The following is a 17,308-nucleotide window of genomic DNA, read 5'->3' on the forward strand; positions in this document are numbered from 1 at the left end:
GTGAGTTTTGAATGTTCATTTTGCATACACAACCCATCCTCTCGACTGTCGCAAACATTATTTTTCACCAAACGCTTTTTTTCTTGATAACCCATATTATTTAACCGTCGATTTGGCACCGGTTACAGGGGCCTTGCACAATCTGCCTGTATACTGCTCTCAGTATTATAGCTTGTATATAATAAAGAGAGGAAAGGTTTCAATTGTCTAATCAATAAATATTAATTAGTATTTTGTCCTCACTTCTGTTTTACTTGACTTTTCTATGCTACCTAACTCACTGAAGGTGGCGGTATCTATGTATCAAATTTAAATATATTTACACATATTTACATATGTTTGGATATCAAAAGGACAACGTCAATTACATTATGATGTTATTAGACAAATTTATGCTGCATCACATACTAATATAATCAGCTTGTAGCTTTGTATCAAATTAAAATATATTTAAATATGATTGGATATCGAAAGGACAATTTCAATCACATTATGATGTAAATTAGACAAAGTTATGCTGCATCACAAACTAATATATTCATACATTACACTCAGTAGTCGGTGAACTAACGCAGCTTCACTATTGGTAGTTAATGACCGATAAAAACAAGAGCAATCTAGATGGGAAAATTAATTGTAACTCCTTGGGAATTTATTGTTGATTCGTAACTTTAACAGACAAGTAACATTTAGTCAAAGTGTAACATTTAATGTGAGTCAATATTTTATATCTAGATGCTTACCCTTCGGTGAATTCTAGTTACTCTATCTGACTGTGCTTCTACAAAGATTTCAAATAGTTCCAATTCTAGTCAATGAAAGAGCTACTTAACTAACAATTCACACTCTGGTAAAGCCCTAGCTTTTGTTTTCATAAAGAAGTGATTTACCAAAAGATTTGACAAATTACCAAAAAAAAGGTTTAAGTTTCTAGATGCTTACCATTCGGTGAATTCTAGTTACTCTATCTGACAGTGCTTCTACAAAGATTTCAAATAGTTCCAATTCTAGTCAATGAAAGAGCTACTTAACTAACAATTCACGCTCTGGTAAAGCCCTAGCTTTTGTTTTCATAAAGAAGTGATTTACCAAAAGATTTGACAAATTACCAAAAAGAAGGTTTAAGTTTCTAGATTTCAAAGAATGGATAAGTTGGTACTGTACCTTGTTATATTTTGACCATGTTGACTGGGAGTTATTCACAACGTTATTTTAGTGGAGAAGTAAGCTTTGGGTTCAGTAGGCCACAGAGCCCGTAATTTCATACTAACATTGACAACATTTGTCTATGAGTTTAAGCAATATGAAAGTAAGATATAATTGATGCTGAAATTGAAGAAATGTTTTTAAATATTAGTCTAGTCATCCTCTTGAAACTTTGAAAGTTTTAACTTGCTGCTCAGTTTGACTTTTTTAAAAATGAAGTGATCGAGTGTAAAATTGAATGAATGTCTGTAAGAATTCTACTCAATGTCAGCTGCATTCAGTATTAATCAATTTAAACATTTCATGGGTGTATTTAATCCCTCACTGACAACAAAACCGTAGATAACGCTTGCATACAGTAGTTATTTATATATTCGCTCATTTGCACCTTACCTTAATGAAATAATGCATACTACTAGCTAGCTAATATGGGTCAAGCTTTACTATATTATTATCCTTCATTAATCATTTAGTATGATAATCCTAGAAGCTATTCTGGTCTGAAAACCCAGTAGTTGCTCTGCAGAGTTTCTGGTCAACATACAGGACAACTATACATAACTAAAAATCACCCACATATTGCTAAATGTAAACCGAGGTAAAGAACCCAACACATAAATCTTGTTCTGTTACAGTACATCCATTTTTATATGTTCTTAAAGTTTGAACAACATGTCAGCAAAATTCAGAATTAACTAACCCAAGCTTTTCTGTTTTACAGAAATTGTTTACATTGTTTCATTACTTCATCGACACAGAATTTGCACAACCACAAAATGATAATGTCAACTTATTAAACATTTATTTGCATCCGTTTATATCACACGTGAACGGTTGATCATTCCTTTGAAATATTTGGTCTGCAATACAATTATGAAACATTATTTGGTTGTTAGCAACCAGTCTGTGAAAACAAAAATAATATCATGTGAGATGGTTATTTTAACATCTGCAGTAGAGTTTAACCTGATACCCCTGTAACCTCAAAAGTACAGCTTTGATTTATTTCAATATTTCAGTAGTACTTGTGGAAATTCCATATTTCTTTCTTTTTAAATGTTTATACTTCTTTCATTTGTTTTACTCTTACTTTTGCTCCACCTTTAATACAATATGTAAACAAAAAATCAGTAAGATGCAGTATAAATATGATTTAATTTGCATTAATACCCTATTATGTTGTCTTTTGAGTATTAAGCTAAATGTAGTGAACACAGTGAATGTTCTTTTGAGTGATGATATTCAATTCAAGAGTTATTGTTCTTGGCCTAAATAATTCTAAATTTGTTTGGTTTTGGTTACGTTAAATTTTTCCAGCATCAAGACGTTGTGTAAAAATTTTCTGTTCATTGTTTCCTTGTAATTATTTCCTTCTAATTTATTTTCATGTATTTATTTTCAAAATTGGTGAAACTTGTTTTCTTTGGAATCTTGTGGGTACACTCGAAGGGATTTCTTTATAACTGAAACTTTTTCATTATACCTTGCACTTACCACAAGATAATATCAAAACATACCATTTACTTACACAGTACATATCTAAACATACCTTTTACTTACAAGGTGCATATCTTAACATACCATGTACTTACACGGTACACAAACATATCATCTACCTACATGGTACACATCAAAACGTACCATCTACTTATATGGTACATATCTTAACATACCATCTACTTACAAGGTACCTTCTCACACAACCTCATCATTTCTAATGTAAGAAGTGACTGTATCTCACATTTCATTAATTTTCTTGCAAACTTAAGTGCGTATATTTTTTGCGATATCCCATTCTTTTTATTAATTACTGGTTAAGTTATCACTGTCTTAGGAGTCACCAAAAAATTAGTTAAAATAGTTAGTTTTACAGGAAACTTTTACCCCAAATACCTGATTTTTTCTGTAATCGTTTTCCTTCCAATTAGTCTCCTGCCACCCCTCCTGGCCAGTCACCATCGCCCCCATCGCAATCTGACCATTCTGCGGGGACCCCAGAGGGGAAGGGGTCACCTCTGGCAGGAACACCGGATGGCATGGGAAAAGATTCTGAAGAAATCACAAACCTCAAGTGCGCTGTCCAAGACCTCCAAGAGAAATTGGACACCTTGAAAATGAAACGAGCTGAGGACAAAAGCAAACTGAAAGAAGCAGAAAAGATGAAAATTCAGTATCAACAGGTTGGTTTGACATTTCTCCTGCACATGATGAAATTTTTTATTCCAAAAAAATTGTTGCTAGTTGAAAGATTCATAGATTCACAGATTCACAGTTGGTTAACAAAAAAAAGGAGAAAATATAAAGATACTGGGTTTTTCCATCTATGATCTTTTTTCCATTTATTTTCCAATTTATTTTCTATTTATTTTCCATTTATTTAGTAAACATGTTTTTTACATATTCATGTTTTGCAGACTTAGTTTAAGTTTTACATTTGCAGCATTGTATTGACTACAATTGAGACACTTTCATAACTTTCCTTTACAAAGCTGCAAGAATTTAAAGCCAAGATGGTGGAGGCCAAAACTGACTTGGAAAAGCAGTTGCTGGAAGCTAAGAAGGTAACCTTTGATCTCTTCTTTCGTTAGACATAAGGCATAATGGTGGGTTTGGATTTTGGCCATGAGTGGGAGAAAAAGAGCCAAGAACATGTCTGATAAAGTTGATCGGGCAAAAGTGAGAATGGGGTAGTTCAGCATGCCGCTTAGTGGGCAAAGAGGCTGAAGTTTTGCATTTTAGGGACACATTCTGTGATTAGATTTAAATTTACAAGGTGGGGGAGACGATCCTAGAACCCATCTGATATTATGATGTGCTCCCACATCTCCAATGTATGATTGTTGTTCCTAACCAGTAGATTTAGTCTCAGTCATTAGATTCAATGTGTATCTCATTTATCTCTTCACCTTAATCAGGAGGCGCGAGAGGCGGTCGAGGAGAGAGACAGGCACGCAGAGGAAATGGCAGGAGTCGCAGAGACGATAGAGATGGCAGCATTGGACAAAGAAATGGCTGAAGAGAAGGTTGGTTTGATTTTAGTGTTTATATACTGTGGCTGTAGCAAATGTCGTCTCATCTTCATTGAAGTTTTCAATGGAATTTGAATGACAGAATATTAGAATTCTGCACGTCTTCAGTCAATGTGTCTGTGTGTTACATATTGTGGTTTTTCATGTTTTATCATTGACTCATATACCTAACACACCAACTTGTGTTGTCTTTTTGCAAGGGAATAGGGATTCCCTATTGGTATTTCATTTTGACTTATAGACATGCCACATGTGCTACGATTTGCCATCTTGAGATAATGTCACAGTTAAGGAAGTCAGTACACTAGAGAAAGCCTACAGGAAATCATATTGTACTGTCGTATAAAAAATACCTACAAGTTTTGGCTTACATGTTTGAAATTCTTTAAATCAGATTTCGGCTATTTAAAGAAAATTTAACTCACTGTTGAAGTTTTGTTGCCTCAGTTGCCATCAATGTGACCCTACCTGAATCCCCATTATACATGAATGTGACCTGATAATGGAAGGTACTAACCAAATAGAGTACGAACAGAGCAAATTTATGTCACGATATTGTTTGAAGTCACTTCAGTAAGGCTAACCCAACATGTTGCATATGCCTGGCAGTCAGAGAGTATCATACAGTGTGTGTGTCATTTGACATCAACAAACAGGATCAGTCACAGAGAAATAGTCTTGCATGTGACCTAAAACATCACCGATCTTGATCAGAAAACAGTAGTTCAATTGGTTAGTTGTCAGTATTAGGACTATGGATCTGGAAAGATTATCAAAAGTAGATTACAAAGTTGGTACATTGCATCTTTCTATGTCTGTCGGACTGTGTGTGTCCAGCTTTAAAAGCATGCTTGACTCAAAATCTTTGTGTTCAGCCGGTAAGTTGAGTGATATCTTAAAATATTGACGCTTTGTCCATCTGGACACAAGATAGTTTGGGTTTAAAATTTCATGTTTGTTCATTTCATAGGGTCTGCAAATTTCTGTATATAAGTTTAGCTTTCAAGACAAACAGTGGTAAAGATAGCTTTACATTCATTGTTCCTCTTGTGTGACATGTTCTTCGTAACTTTCAAAAACCCGATCCCTTTTGCATGACAGGTCTGCAGAAACTGGAGATGAAGTGGTTTCTATCATTCTAGCAAAATCATTTGGTTTATACCCTTAATACTGTCATAAACTTGAAGTGCTACCTTTAACTACATTAGAAACAAATAAAACTCAAGAATTAAGATACATTTTGTCCATGTGACCTGCCATGAGATGTTTAACGACTGAGTTGTTTGTCTTTCTTTGTCAAGGCGGATAGTCTCCAGATCGAAGTGGATCAATATAAGGATAGAGTCGAAGAGCTGACCCTTGACCTTGAGCTCTTGCGCAGCGAAATTGAGCAAGAAGGTTTGTTGGCTTCATTCTATCCTTCCTTAGATTTTTTCAGCAAGTTACCTTGTTGGTTTCTTTCTGGATCATCCCTTTAGATAAAAAGCAGAAGTCATATCTTTAGATGAACAGCATGAGAAGTATTTTTAACAGGTGTCATCAATTTAAAAGATAAGCCTACTCGATAAGAAAGTTCAATCATAATGTTTAATTGCTATTTGGTTTTTTTAAATACTGTTAAGTGGGGAAGAAATTGGTATACTTTGTAATGACACATCTGTGTTTTCTTATGCTATTCCGGTAGTAATTTCAGTGTCTATAGATAATTTTCTTCTGAGCCTCCTCTTCCAAGAATGAGTGGATTTGCCACTTCTACGAACCTGGGAAAGTGAGAACATTTATCTCTGGTACAAACTGTTATAGCTATCTGGATTCAAAGTGGATTTATTTATTTTGGCAGGTTCTGATGGTGCTGCAACCAGTTACCAGGTGAAACAATTGGAACAACAGAACAATAGATTAAAGGAAGCTTTGGTCAAGTAAGTCACCCACTTATGGTATCACACTCTAGGATATTTTATATAAAATATTGCAATCGTGCTATTAATAGATTGTACATGTTGGGAAATATTGCACAGAAGGGTATGCTGACATAGGAAGTTATGGAACTTTTAATTTATACCACATGGCGATCATCTTTCCAATTGTTTTAATAGGAGACACAAACCCAACTATCATCTTTGGCCGATATGATAGAGATCATTATTTAAGAACAACTGACTCAAAACAGCTTTAAAAATCTCCTTTAGTTTGGGAAGTATCCTAGTTTTAGAAGTCATGTCTGGGAGGTGTCATGCTCTAACTTTGTGATATCACAGTGCCAAGAGGATCTGAAAACCTTTTCTTTCTCTTCGTATTAGTCTCTTCATATTTCAAGGTAGAATGTTAACAGTGTTGACACTGATGGCAATGCTCTCCAGAGGCTGGGCATTGTTTTCAGATTGAGCACTTGGAAATCCATCTCCATGATAGAAATAAATATTGTAATTAATGAAGAAATCATAAAACACATGAAGCATGTGTGGCTCGATGATGTCATATTTATACTTGATCAAGTCTTCAGCCTTACATGTGAAGAAACATAATAAATCTGTGATATCTACTGGATGGAATCAGATTTGTCTTAGCTGTTTGGGGGGAGTTGTTCATGAATTGATCTCTAGCAGATAACACAGTAATGATTGTAGTGTTGGTTGTCTCCTTTATCACTGTAGTGAAGAGGTGAGCAAATGTTCATGCTTGAGGTCTTTGGTAGACAAAGCTCGGACATCATTTATTCGTTAGTTGATATATCTTTCACTCCACGAAACTGTCTTGACCAAGTGTTTCTGAGGCTTGCAAATGTAATGAAGCATTCATATTTTATGCAAACACTATTTATTTGGTGTTTCAGATTGCTTATGCCATAATACAGTGACCTAGATGAGCAGGTATTGATAGTTTATGTAAAAACTACTTATTTGTGTTTTAGAAATGCTAACAAAATGTCTTTCAAGAGCATCAGGTTAAAAAGTTGTGCAGAAAATACTTTTCTTAGCTTGCCAGTGAAAAAGGAGGCCTTTCATCCCTTCATTCTCTGATCATTTACAGGTTGAGAGATCTTTCCAATGACGAAAAACAGGAGCATCAGAAAGCAATGAAAGATAAGGAGAAAATGGGACAAGATATTAAAGATCTCAAAGCTCAAAAGGAAAACACTTCAAAAGCTCTCTCGGTGAGTTGATTATTTTTCATGTCGATAGTTACCTACGCACGTATTATTAACCTGTCATAGTTGTTGACTGTTTCCTTGTAACACATCTCAATTAGTTTTATATCAAATGTATAGAATGTGAAACAGTGTCTGTACTGCCTTGATTACCTGTAGTACCTGTATGAAGGACAAATGTCCCTAAAAGACAAATCTTTCCAAAGGTGAACTCAATTAAATTCCTTTTAAGTCTGGACTTTTCATCACATGGTTGGACTTTTCATCACATGGTTGATAAATTTAAGATAAAATACAAATAATAAAGTAGAATTCCAGCAGACCCTCTGCCAACACTTAATACTAGAAGGGGGTTGGGGGAGGAGGATGGGGGTTGGGGGAAGAAGGGTGGGGTTGGGGAAGATGGGATGGGGGTTGTGTTTTTGTTCTAAACAGAAAATGACACATGCATAATATCAAGCTCAAATCCAAAGATAGCAGAACTATACGTTTTACCTACTACAAGGTCATTTATAAGTAAATCAGTGGTGGAAAAATGATGGGGGAAGTTATAAGCAAATAGTTTGTTCTGTAATATTAAGTTGTAAAAGATCCAAGTAACACCTGCAGATAAATTGCAGAGTTATACAACCCAACTTCATTCTGCATCAAAGCTTACAGAAGTAGAAATTTACCAAAATACTTGACACTCACCCATTAATAGAAAGATATTTGTTTTCATAGCTGCTGTACCATTAATGATTTGTAAGTGAAGGCACTTTATCTGCATTAGGGTAATCTCGGACTCTGGGTTTACGTAGCCTAGGTACGGAATATGATAAATGGAACTTAATACCCCAAATGGTCTGGCATAATCCTTAGGGTTATATAACTATTCTAATTTCACAAATTGATGTAATGGACTAAAATGATGGATATAGAATGCTTGTTCAGGGTTGTTGTTTTTTTAGATCTTTTTATCACTTTTTTTGCAGGAAGCTGAAAGCCAAGTTATAGAGCTCAAGGAACAGGTACATTTCTTGTATTTTATGTAAAATTTTTAAGTTGTTTGTTAAATAATGGATTGCTGGTACTGGCCAGCGATCTGTGCTAAACTGTGATTGTTGAACGATACATCTTTGTTTATAGTCCGCTCTCTCCATCCCTAGATCGAAATATAACATGCTTGGTCATCTTAACTGCTACTATGCAGGGCCTGACCATTGGATAGAAGTCCCTGTCTCTCTACATTTCATTGACAGTCTGAGCTTGTTCGAGTCCAAACTCAAAACACACTTATTTAAATATATTATTGCATTCAGATCATTGCATTTTGTTTCATTTTAATGTAAAGTGCGTAAGAATACTTGGCAAATTCTTGCATTATCAGGGAATAGTCTATCCAGTATTGCATCACAAGATGCTATACAAAATGGGCCGGCTGCTATACAAATTAAAAAAGGTTTAGCAGTTTGTGCACAAGAATCATTGTACTTTATAAGAGGCAAAAATTAAGATACTAAAGTATTTCCTGATTATATAAATATGATATTATTATTATTTTTAATATTATTATTATTATTATTATGATTATTATTTTTTATTATTATTATTATTACTATCTGTGTTGTTTGTGCATGTATACAAACAGAAACAATCCATATGTACCCATGAGCTCCTCATATCTTTAGCCAATACAGGACCATTGTCATAGGCAGTCATATATGCACAGCTTCTTGACAAAAATGTTTGTTAAGCTCCATCCATTGGCTATATATACCAGACTGCAACGGTCTCCTCGTAATTTCTAGTTCTTGAGAGTTCAAACTAGTAATTGTAGCTCCCATAGATATCATTTCATTACATAAAATTAAGAATTGAAATTTTAAGAATATGTATTTGAAAATGATAGCTGTAAAACTTCAAAAACTTAACATATAAAGGTTTACTTTTATAAATGAAAATGTTATAACTTTATTGCAATTATTTTATAAGTAATTATAATCTTTTTCAGTCCAGACTCCTGAATGTAATTTTTAAATGAAATGTCTTCAGTATCATTCCCCACAAAAGACAAGTGTCCTACTATATCTTTGTCTGTTGTCTTTTGAGGTTGTAAAATATTCTGACAATTTTTGCTTGGTTCATGTTTTTTTCTCTTAGGTCGATGCTGCTCTTGGTGCAGAGGAAATGGTTGAATCTCTGACAGAGCAAAATCTGGAACTTGAAGAGAAGATTGAGAAACTGGAAACTGACTTATCAGATTTGGTTTGTTTTTCAGGAGATTACATTCCAAACTCTTTAAGTACTATCATCAATTGTAGTCAATATTAATTAATGCTTTTTATTTATATGAGATTTGAGTTTGTCCATTTATCAATCCCAAATTACTACCACTACAAAACTACAGGCTAAGAATTTCACAGTTTCAGCCACTTGCTATAAGATGTTTTCAAAAATCTATTGGCCAAATCAAGTTCTGACTGGCATGTTACTGAACTACAACACTCATCTGTTACTGTACAGGTCTTTGGGAGCAGCCCAACATATTTGCTGATATTAATAAGCAGTAATACTGGGATTATGTTTGGTACAGAAATCATGCAGATTCTTTAACTGATGGTTGTTAACAGAATTACTGTGTGTTTAAGTTCTTGTGTCTACCGGCAAACAGCAAACATTCACTGGCATTCAGCCAGTAAATAACCCAAATTTCGAGGCCTGAAACTACTAAAACCAAAGTATATTCAGCGATTATTTATGGTTAATTGGGTTCTGGCATTTCTGTAGAGGGCGCTTTCAAATTGGTTCTAAAGCGTGTAATCTGTAATATTTGCAAATCTCTGAACCAAAGTAACAGGATCATGCGAAAGCCCTCACAGGCGTGCGGACACACCCGAAGAACTTGTATACAGACGTGTGGACACATCTGATAAACTTGTATACAGAAGTGCTGAGTGATTGGCTAGTTCAAGGATCCAATTGTGTTGGTAGAATGAAAGATTTGCTTTAAAAAACACAAGTTAAAGCCCTTAAAACAGATATTTTGATTTGAAACTTCAAAAAGATGTTTCAAAAGATCTCTTCTTCAGCAAGCACGGATGAAATTGTGTGTCCTACTAGTGATGCACTGATGGTGCCGTTATGATCTCCGATCAGAGACCGCAGCTTGTCAAGTTTCCCAGAATCAGCGCCCTCTGATATTTTTGGGCGTGGCTGGAGAGCACCATCACTAATAGATAACGAAGGACTTTACTAAATGTTAATATATTCAAAATCCAGGTTCGACAGTTGATGTTCATTCGAACACTATCGTGAGATGGTAATATTTATGCCCCCTCAAAAGCATTCTGCGGTACCTCTAGCATACTTCAAAGTACTTTGTTGATTTCTGAGATATTTTGAGATATTGTTTTCATATTTTCACTGTTTTGTTTTATAGGATACTCAATTCACTCTTTTTTTGATATATTTTTCGTTTACTAGGAAGCGCTTAACGAGATGAACGAAGAGCTTCAGGAGAACAACCGTGAGACGGAACTGGAGTTACGAGAAGAGTTAGATCTGACAAAGAACCGGGTCCAGGAGGCTAAGCGTAAGATTGGTCAGCTGGAGGAGAACATCACAGACCATCAGGAGACCATAGCTAAGTTTAGACAACTGACCGCCACCCTACAGGTAAGTGACCAAATGTCACTAGTACTTATTTTAAAGCAGACTAAAGGAGATTTACTATTCCGTCTTGCCAGGCACATGAAGTTATTTGTCCTATAAGTCCACTCATATTCTTGGTGTATATTGTCTCTACTAGTATGTACATGACCTGGTTAGTAAGACAAGTAACATTAAAATGACCTAATAGAGGCAAGCTAAACGCAGAACTTACAACTACATGCATTGGGAAGGCAGTTAGGGCTGATAGCACATTCACCATAACATGTAGTAACTAGTAGACTAGTAAAAAGTCAGGCCTTGCAATTCAGGCTATATACCGACAAATGCCAGTGGATTTTGCCATTTGCCAGTAGAAAGAATGGAGCACTGCCAATTTTTAGCCAGTGGAAATTAAGAACTTAACCACATGGTAAGTCGGTGAACAAAGTAGCATAACATCTGTACCTAACATAAGCCCTTTGTTTACTGCTTGTTATCAGCATACATCATTGTGCTGCTTCACTAGCCTTTACAGTAATTGATGTATGTTGTAATTCTGGCAAATTTGATCTTGATTTTAGTCAGCAGACCGCTCAAGCACCTGTATTTTTGAGCAGTGTGGCTAGATTTGTGAAGTTCTGGGCCTAAAAATACTAATTTAGTTGTTTGTAGAGGGATGAAGTTTCTGAATTGCTGCAAGTTATAACTGTAATTTCTTCATCTTCTTTGCTTTCGGGCATTAGTTTTAGCCAATTAAAATATGTTACATCGAAGATAAAAACTTCCCTCCATGACTATAAAAGCCACACCCAGTATTATGTGTTTAGTGTAAATATCATGGCATTCAAGTATTGTAGACTCTTATATTAACTTCAACACCTCCCCCCCCTGCGCCCTCCTGTATTCACCTGCCCTGCTCATCCATAATGCATTGTGGAGAGACACACTCATACTCTGTCTGGTTTCTTTTTATTTTCCGTAAGGTTTTGAAGAAGAATACTTTTCTGTATATATTTAGAAATAACATATCCACAAGGTGCAAACATTTAAAATGTCATGAATCTTTGTCAGCTGTTACAATAGATACTTGTAATATCATTAGGGACGGTTTCATTGGTCCATATCAAAGGTCTTACTCACCAGTTTCTGATAATTAACCGCTATAATTAACCGCTAATATAATTATCTCCATTTCCTGCTATTTTGAAGAGTGATGATCATGTAAGTAAGAATAGAGAGGTTCTTTGGTATTCTTGCTTGGGCAACTCTTGTGGAGGGTAAAATATTTGAAGACTACCTGAATGACCCACCGATTTGTGAATTTTTTCTTTTTGCTTTTCAGCAAGCTATTTTAACTGCCAAATTTCTTCAATTTGCATGCCTTTTAGCTGTTGTCCAACAAGTTTTGGTGATGGTCAGTTATTTCTGCTGATAACATTTTCCCCCCCCCTTCTCTCCTCATGAAATGCTCAATCTGTTAAAATTGCATCTGTCCAGCGCTGCTTAGCTAATTTTCAGATGTTTTTCTACAGTGACTAGATCATGACCTACAGTTTGCAGGCTTCAGTCAATCTGTACGGCACAACTGTTTGTGTCACACTTCACCCCTTTTCTTGGTAGGGATCAACAAACAATGTAGGGATCACCAAACAATGTAGGGATCTCCGAACAATGCTTTGTATCTGATGGAAGATCCGCATGTCATTGTTTTGTAAGAAACCTGGAAGATCACTGTGGTGGGAGATTGAGTTGAAAGGAATCGATATATCGAGGACAGCCCGAAGTATGCTTCTGTTTCTTTCTACTTTGTTCTGAGCCTTTCCTTTCTTCCAGAACTTTGATCCGTCCTTCCAACCCTACCCAAGCCTCAGCCAGCTATGCTTAACGTTGTTTCTTCTCAGATCCCTTTTCCATCAGTTGCTTTTTTTTATGTCATTCTAAAATTGAAAGTCACTGCTGCAACTGCTCATGATGTCTGTGATCAAATTAATTCCTAAATCTAGACGAACGTCTCAACTCACGTTTTAAAAAGATCTACGGAGCTCCGTACAGGGTCAGAGCAAATGCTACCAGGGACGTATCAAATTTACGAAAGGCAAAAGAAAAGAAGGTAGTTTTATATATAAATAAAATGAAATATACAAACTCATGAAAGAAGAAGTCTTTGTGAGAATGGAAGAATTCCTTCTGTAGCTAAAAGCACCTAATACATGATGACATCTGGTACAGATTAGTCAAGTTATTTATGCCATTTGGTCGATATTGGCAAAAAGTCCTAACATTGTGGTTTCTGTATAATCGTGTAGACAGTACAAGTGAGTGATAGCTCTTCACGGCAAAGTACTGTCAGTAAGAAGAAATAATAGGGACCAGCTTTGTGTAATGTTTATTGAAGATGCTGAAACATTTACAGACAAATGGCAGAGAATCAAGAAAACTTCTCTGAATATCTGGGAATATATCTCCATAAGAGGCCTTTATTTCACCCTACCCAACTAATATGAGCTGTGTTTATGAATACTACCTTTGTTACATTTCCCTAACGGACAAACTGTAGATGGATTGGGAAATTTGAGAATTAATTTCTGTTTTGCCAAGATCTCACAAATGTCTAGGGTTGGTCACATTTACAGTAGTTAATATTCAAATGAGTAATTAGAAAATATTTGATTATTCATATGGATTTAAAGGTAAAGCATATTAGCTATTTGTCATTTTTAAAATTACTTTGATATCGTATTTGTATTTGTTTAAAAATCATTTCTTCTGCTGGGTTCAGATAGTTATTGCAATATATGACAGAATGAAGTACAGTGAATACAGTAATAGAAAATAAACTGTTCGTCCATCAGACAAACTATAAGAATAATTAAAAAAAATAACAAATTTGATGCAACTTGCATGAGGACTACTTGATGATACCTGCCTGTACTATTAAAGTCTGTGAACTGTAAATAAGTTACTGATGCATTGGTTCAGCCTGTAACTTAGAGTACTTAGCAGTCACACACTGTTTCTATTGGGAACAGAGCTAGGATAATTGTACCTACTACAGGACTGCTGTCTTAGTCCTACATTTTTACCTCATATACGGTCACTGCTAAATAAAGTTACTCCCGTTGTGAAGCCAGTTACCACGTTAGGAGTGAAGGTTTCTGCGCTATGATGAAAGACTACAGGGTCGTTTTGTTTATCCATATCATGCAATATAGATTGAACACTTTCTTAAGTTTGTTCCTATTTCTGATGTACATCTGTGATATCTGACAAGTTAATATGGTTTATCAGTATTATTGGTATGACAGTTGCTCGCAGGCTTTTCTAGTCTGTTTACCGTCTCTGAATCTAATACTCTCTTGATCTTTTCCTAACTCCAGGAGCAGAACCGCGAGATGCAGAGCATCCACGAATCTGCCAAAGAAACCCAGGAGACGACTGGAGTGGTTCCTGCATATGATTTTACATCCAAGATGGTGGAAGCTAAAGTTCAAGCTAAGGTAAGGCAGTATTTAATATAAAAAGTACAGTGAACTATCACTTTTAGCTTCCATTCTTCAAAGAAATTAAAGCCCAATTTATGCAATTATGACAGATTACTTTTTTTCCTCAAAATTTTGGCCCCTCCGCAGAGATGCAGCAAATGAATAAATCAAACCAATGCATTATTGTTTTGGTCGAGATGGTAACGTTAATTGGGCGCATGAGCGGAAAGATGTATTGACCTCTGTATATAACTGTGCATGAGGTCACATGCTGGACCCAGCTTAGCGGCATTACGTAATGCCTGTGTGTCTCTGATAATGTTCCTGCAGGACAGAGAACAGTCTCAAAGGACACATTCCATAAAGACTCTTGAAGCATTAGTTGTTGCTTGCCTTCACTTTGTACATTTTTGTAATATTAATATCTGTTGAGGTCAAATGTTTGCCTGCGATCAATGTTGTGGTACACACACAGGCACAATTTTGGTCAAATATTTTGTTTGCTTGATCTCTGCGAATGAGACAAAAGTTTGACAATTGACGATTGTGTGATTATTCACTACACAGTAGTAACAAGAAATGATTCTTAAAGGACATTCATTATCAAAGGCGTAATGGGGCTTTAAACTAGTCCTACATACTATGAGTTTCAGAATGATAAATGTGAAAGGTTAGTTTTCTCCATTCCTCAATAACTATGTATTACTGTAATTTAAGTAATGTTGAAATTACAGAGGCTTGATATCATCAAAATGAAATGATCACAGATCTAACTCCGTACAACACTAAACCACAGTGATTCCATTGGTGTTAATGCGTATGATAGGCTTTCTATAACTGTCAATGAGAGTGTATTATGCACATGTTTCTATTGTACAGAGTGCACCCCTGGTGCTTTTGAATCCGACAATGTATACAGAAATTACCACTGTTTGAGGCAAGCCAAACAAGCCAAATTTATGAAATGAATGTATAGCATGGTTATGTCAATCTTTATTAACTGAATATATATGTGTCATACCACATGCCACACATTTTCAGAATTTTAAATCGGTTGTGGCATATATGTTTTCATTGTTCATGGTACCCTCTCAAATTCCTACACAGGCTATTGAAGTGGAAATTGGAAAGTTGGAGATTGTTCAAGCTAGACAACACGTCAAATTCTTGCTGTCGTTCATGCCAGATAATTTCATGAGAAGAGGAGGTATGTGTACACTTATTAAAAAACGAAGCCTGTTAAGGGAGGTGTCAGATGCAACTTGTCTTGCAATAGTGGGATGATGATACTGTTGTGATTTTACAGTGATGTAACTTTGCACGGCTTGGTTTATTTCGCCATAAGCAGAATTTTTTTTGTGTGTTAGCTTATTACATCAGCTCAACTGTTGTTCCATATGCAAAGAATGAAAAAGATTACCCACATTGTTCTTTGTGGAATTCTCTTAATGTACCATTTATTTCAAAGCAAAAGGATAGTATTTGTTGATATTCATTTGAGACGACCCTTGAATTTAGATTCCACTCTCTTATGAAACGCTATATACTGGAAGTGATAGCACAATATTATTAGCAACGAAATCTCTATAGAATTTACCCAGAGTTCCATTAAGTTTTGGTCAAAATATATCAAATGTGCAGTAGCTGAGCGTATTATTGACACATTGCAAGAGCTGGATGTGTGAGAATTAGAGTCATGTATTAGACATTAAGTAATCATTTTTACAGTTAAAAGTGTTAAAATGCTCCGTTATTGAACCAACCATGATTCTGTTATGTTTTTCCTTTTGGATGAGTACAATTTTGTAAAGATTTTTCAAATTTTCAGATCCCAGCTTTTTCACTGTCAAGTGTTATTGTTGGTTACTTAAATTTGGTTACTTGACTAAATAATCTTGTGAAACATACACAACACAGTTTCCTTATACTGTTAATCATTTAAAAACTGCAAATTTAATATTTTATAAATTGTGGTCTTTCTCTTTGTTTTGGACTTGAATGAAGGCTGATAAGTCAACTAAAATTCCTTACTTTGTAGTGATGTTTTGTAGTAATTAAACCTTTTGATCTATCAATCTTTTACAGGTGACTATGATTGTGTGCAAGTTCTGCTTCTTATTGCTCGACTGCTGGCGAAATCAGAATTAGTTATTTTACAGATAAGGGATAAGGTCCGTATTTAATATTTAATATCATCTGCTTATTACTTAATTGTATTTAATTATGTTTTGCAAGTATTGCTAGATGGAGCAATGCTCATGTCTCCAAAACACCAACGACTTAAGGTATTATGATTGGGCTTTTAGTTCATGTTTTTATATTATCGTAATTTCACCCCTCAGTTATTTGTCTACTGGAAGATGGTAACATGACAGAAGACTGTGTGTCATCAAAGCCAATGTGTTCATGTGACAGGATGATAAATGTTATCTTTCCAAATCTTCATCATATGACTTCATACCGTAGATTCAGGAGAGTTATGTAGGGGATGGTACATCACACTTAGCCCACGTTAACGCTTCATTTCATTACCATCTCTTAGGTCGAGGTTCCCGAACCTTTGGACCGGGAGCAGGCTCTGAGACATAACTTGGGTGAAGCGCTGTCATTTACAAACCATGTAAACTATCTGATGGCAAAGTTACAAGCTATCCTGAACAAGTACCGTGTGTGAGTATCAATCAAGCTATCCTGACCAATTACCCTGTGTGAGTAGCAATCAAGCTATCCTGAACAAGTACCGTGTGTGAGTATCAATCAAGCTATCCTGAACAAGTACTGTGTGTGAGTAACAATCAAGCTATCCTGAC

General features: G+C 35.5%; 1 protein-coding gene and 1 long non-coding RNA gene across 8 annotated transcripts in view; both read left to right on the forward strand.

Annotated features, from left to right (window-relative positions):
- Positions 1-17,308, forward strand: part of LOC139967703 (dynactin subunit 1-like) — a 44,879-nt gene that overhangs the window by 7,543 nt on the left and 20,028 nt on the right. For all 7 annotated transcript variants that reach the window (XM_071971727.1, XM_071971729.1, XM_071971728.1 and 4 more), the window contains 13 exons: positions 3,135-3,386; positions 3,696-3,767; positions 4,122-4,229; positions 5,537-5,633; positions 6,076-6,154; positions 7,266-7,389; positions 8,358-8,393; positions 9,526-9,630; positions 10,849-11,040; positions 14,394-14,513; positions 15,606-15,705; positions 16,584-16,669; positions 17,041-17,168. In XM_071971727.1, the coding sequence (XP_071827828.1) occupies positions 3,135-3,386; positions 3,696-3,767; positions 4,122-4,229; positions 5,537-5,633; positions 6,076-6,154; positions 7,266-7,389; positions 8,358-8,393; positions 9,526-9,630; positions 10,849-11,040; positions 14,394-14,513; positions 15,606-15,705; positions 16,584-16,669; positions 17,041-17,168 (1,499 nt within the window). The remainder of the gene's footprint in view (positions 1-3,134; positions 3,387-3,695; positions 3,768-4,121; positions 4,230-5,536; positions 5,634-6,075; positions 6,155-7,265; positions 7,390-8,357; positions 8,394-9,525; positions 9,631-10,848; positions 11,041-14,393; positions 14,514-15,605; positions 15,706-16,583; positions 16,670-17,040; positions 17,169-17,308) is intronic.
- Positions 7-2,776, forward strand: LOC139967706 (uncharacterized). The gene is made up of 2 exons (XR_011793089.1): positions 7-920; positions 1,120-2,776. It is a non-coding gene; the product is annotated as an uncharacterized lncRNA (long non-coding RNA).

Source organism: Apostichopus japonicus, chromosome 5, assembly GCF_037975245.1.
Source record: "Apostichopus japonicus isolate 1M-3 chromosome 5, ASM3797524v1, whole genome shotgun sequence".
Lineage (NCBI taxonomy): Eukaryota > Metazoa > Echinodermata > Holothuroidea > Aspidochirotida > Stichopodidae > Apostichopus > Apostichopus japonicus.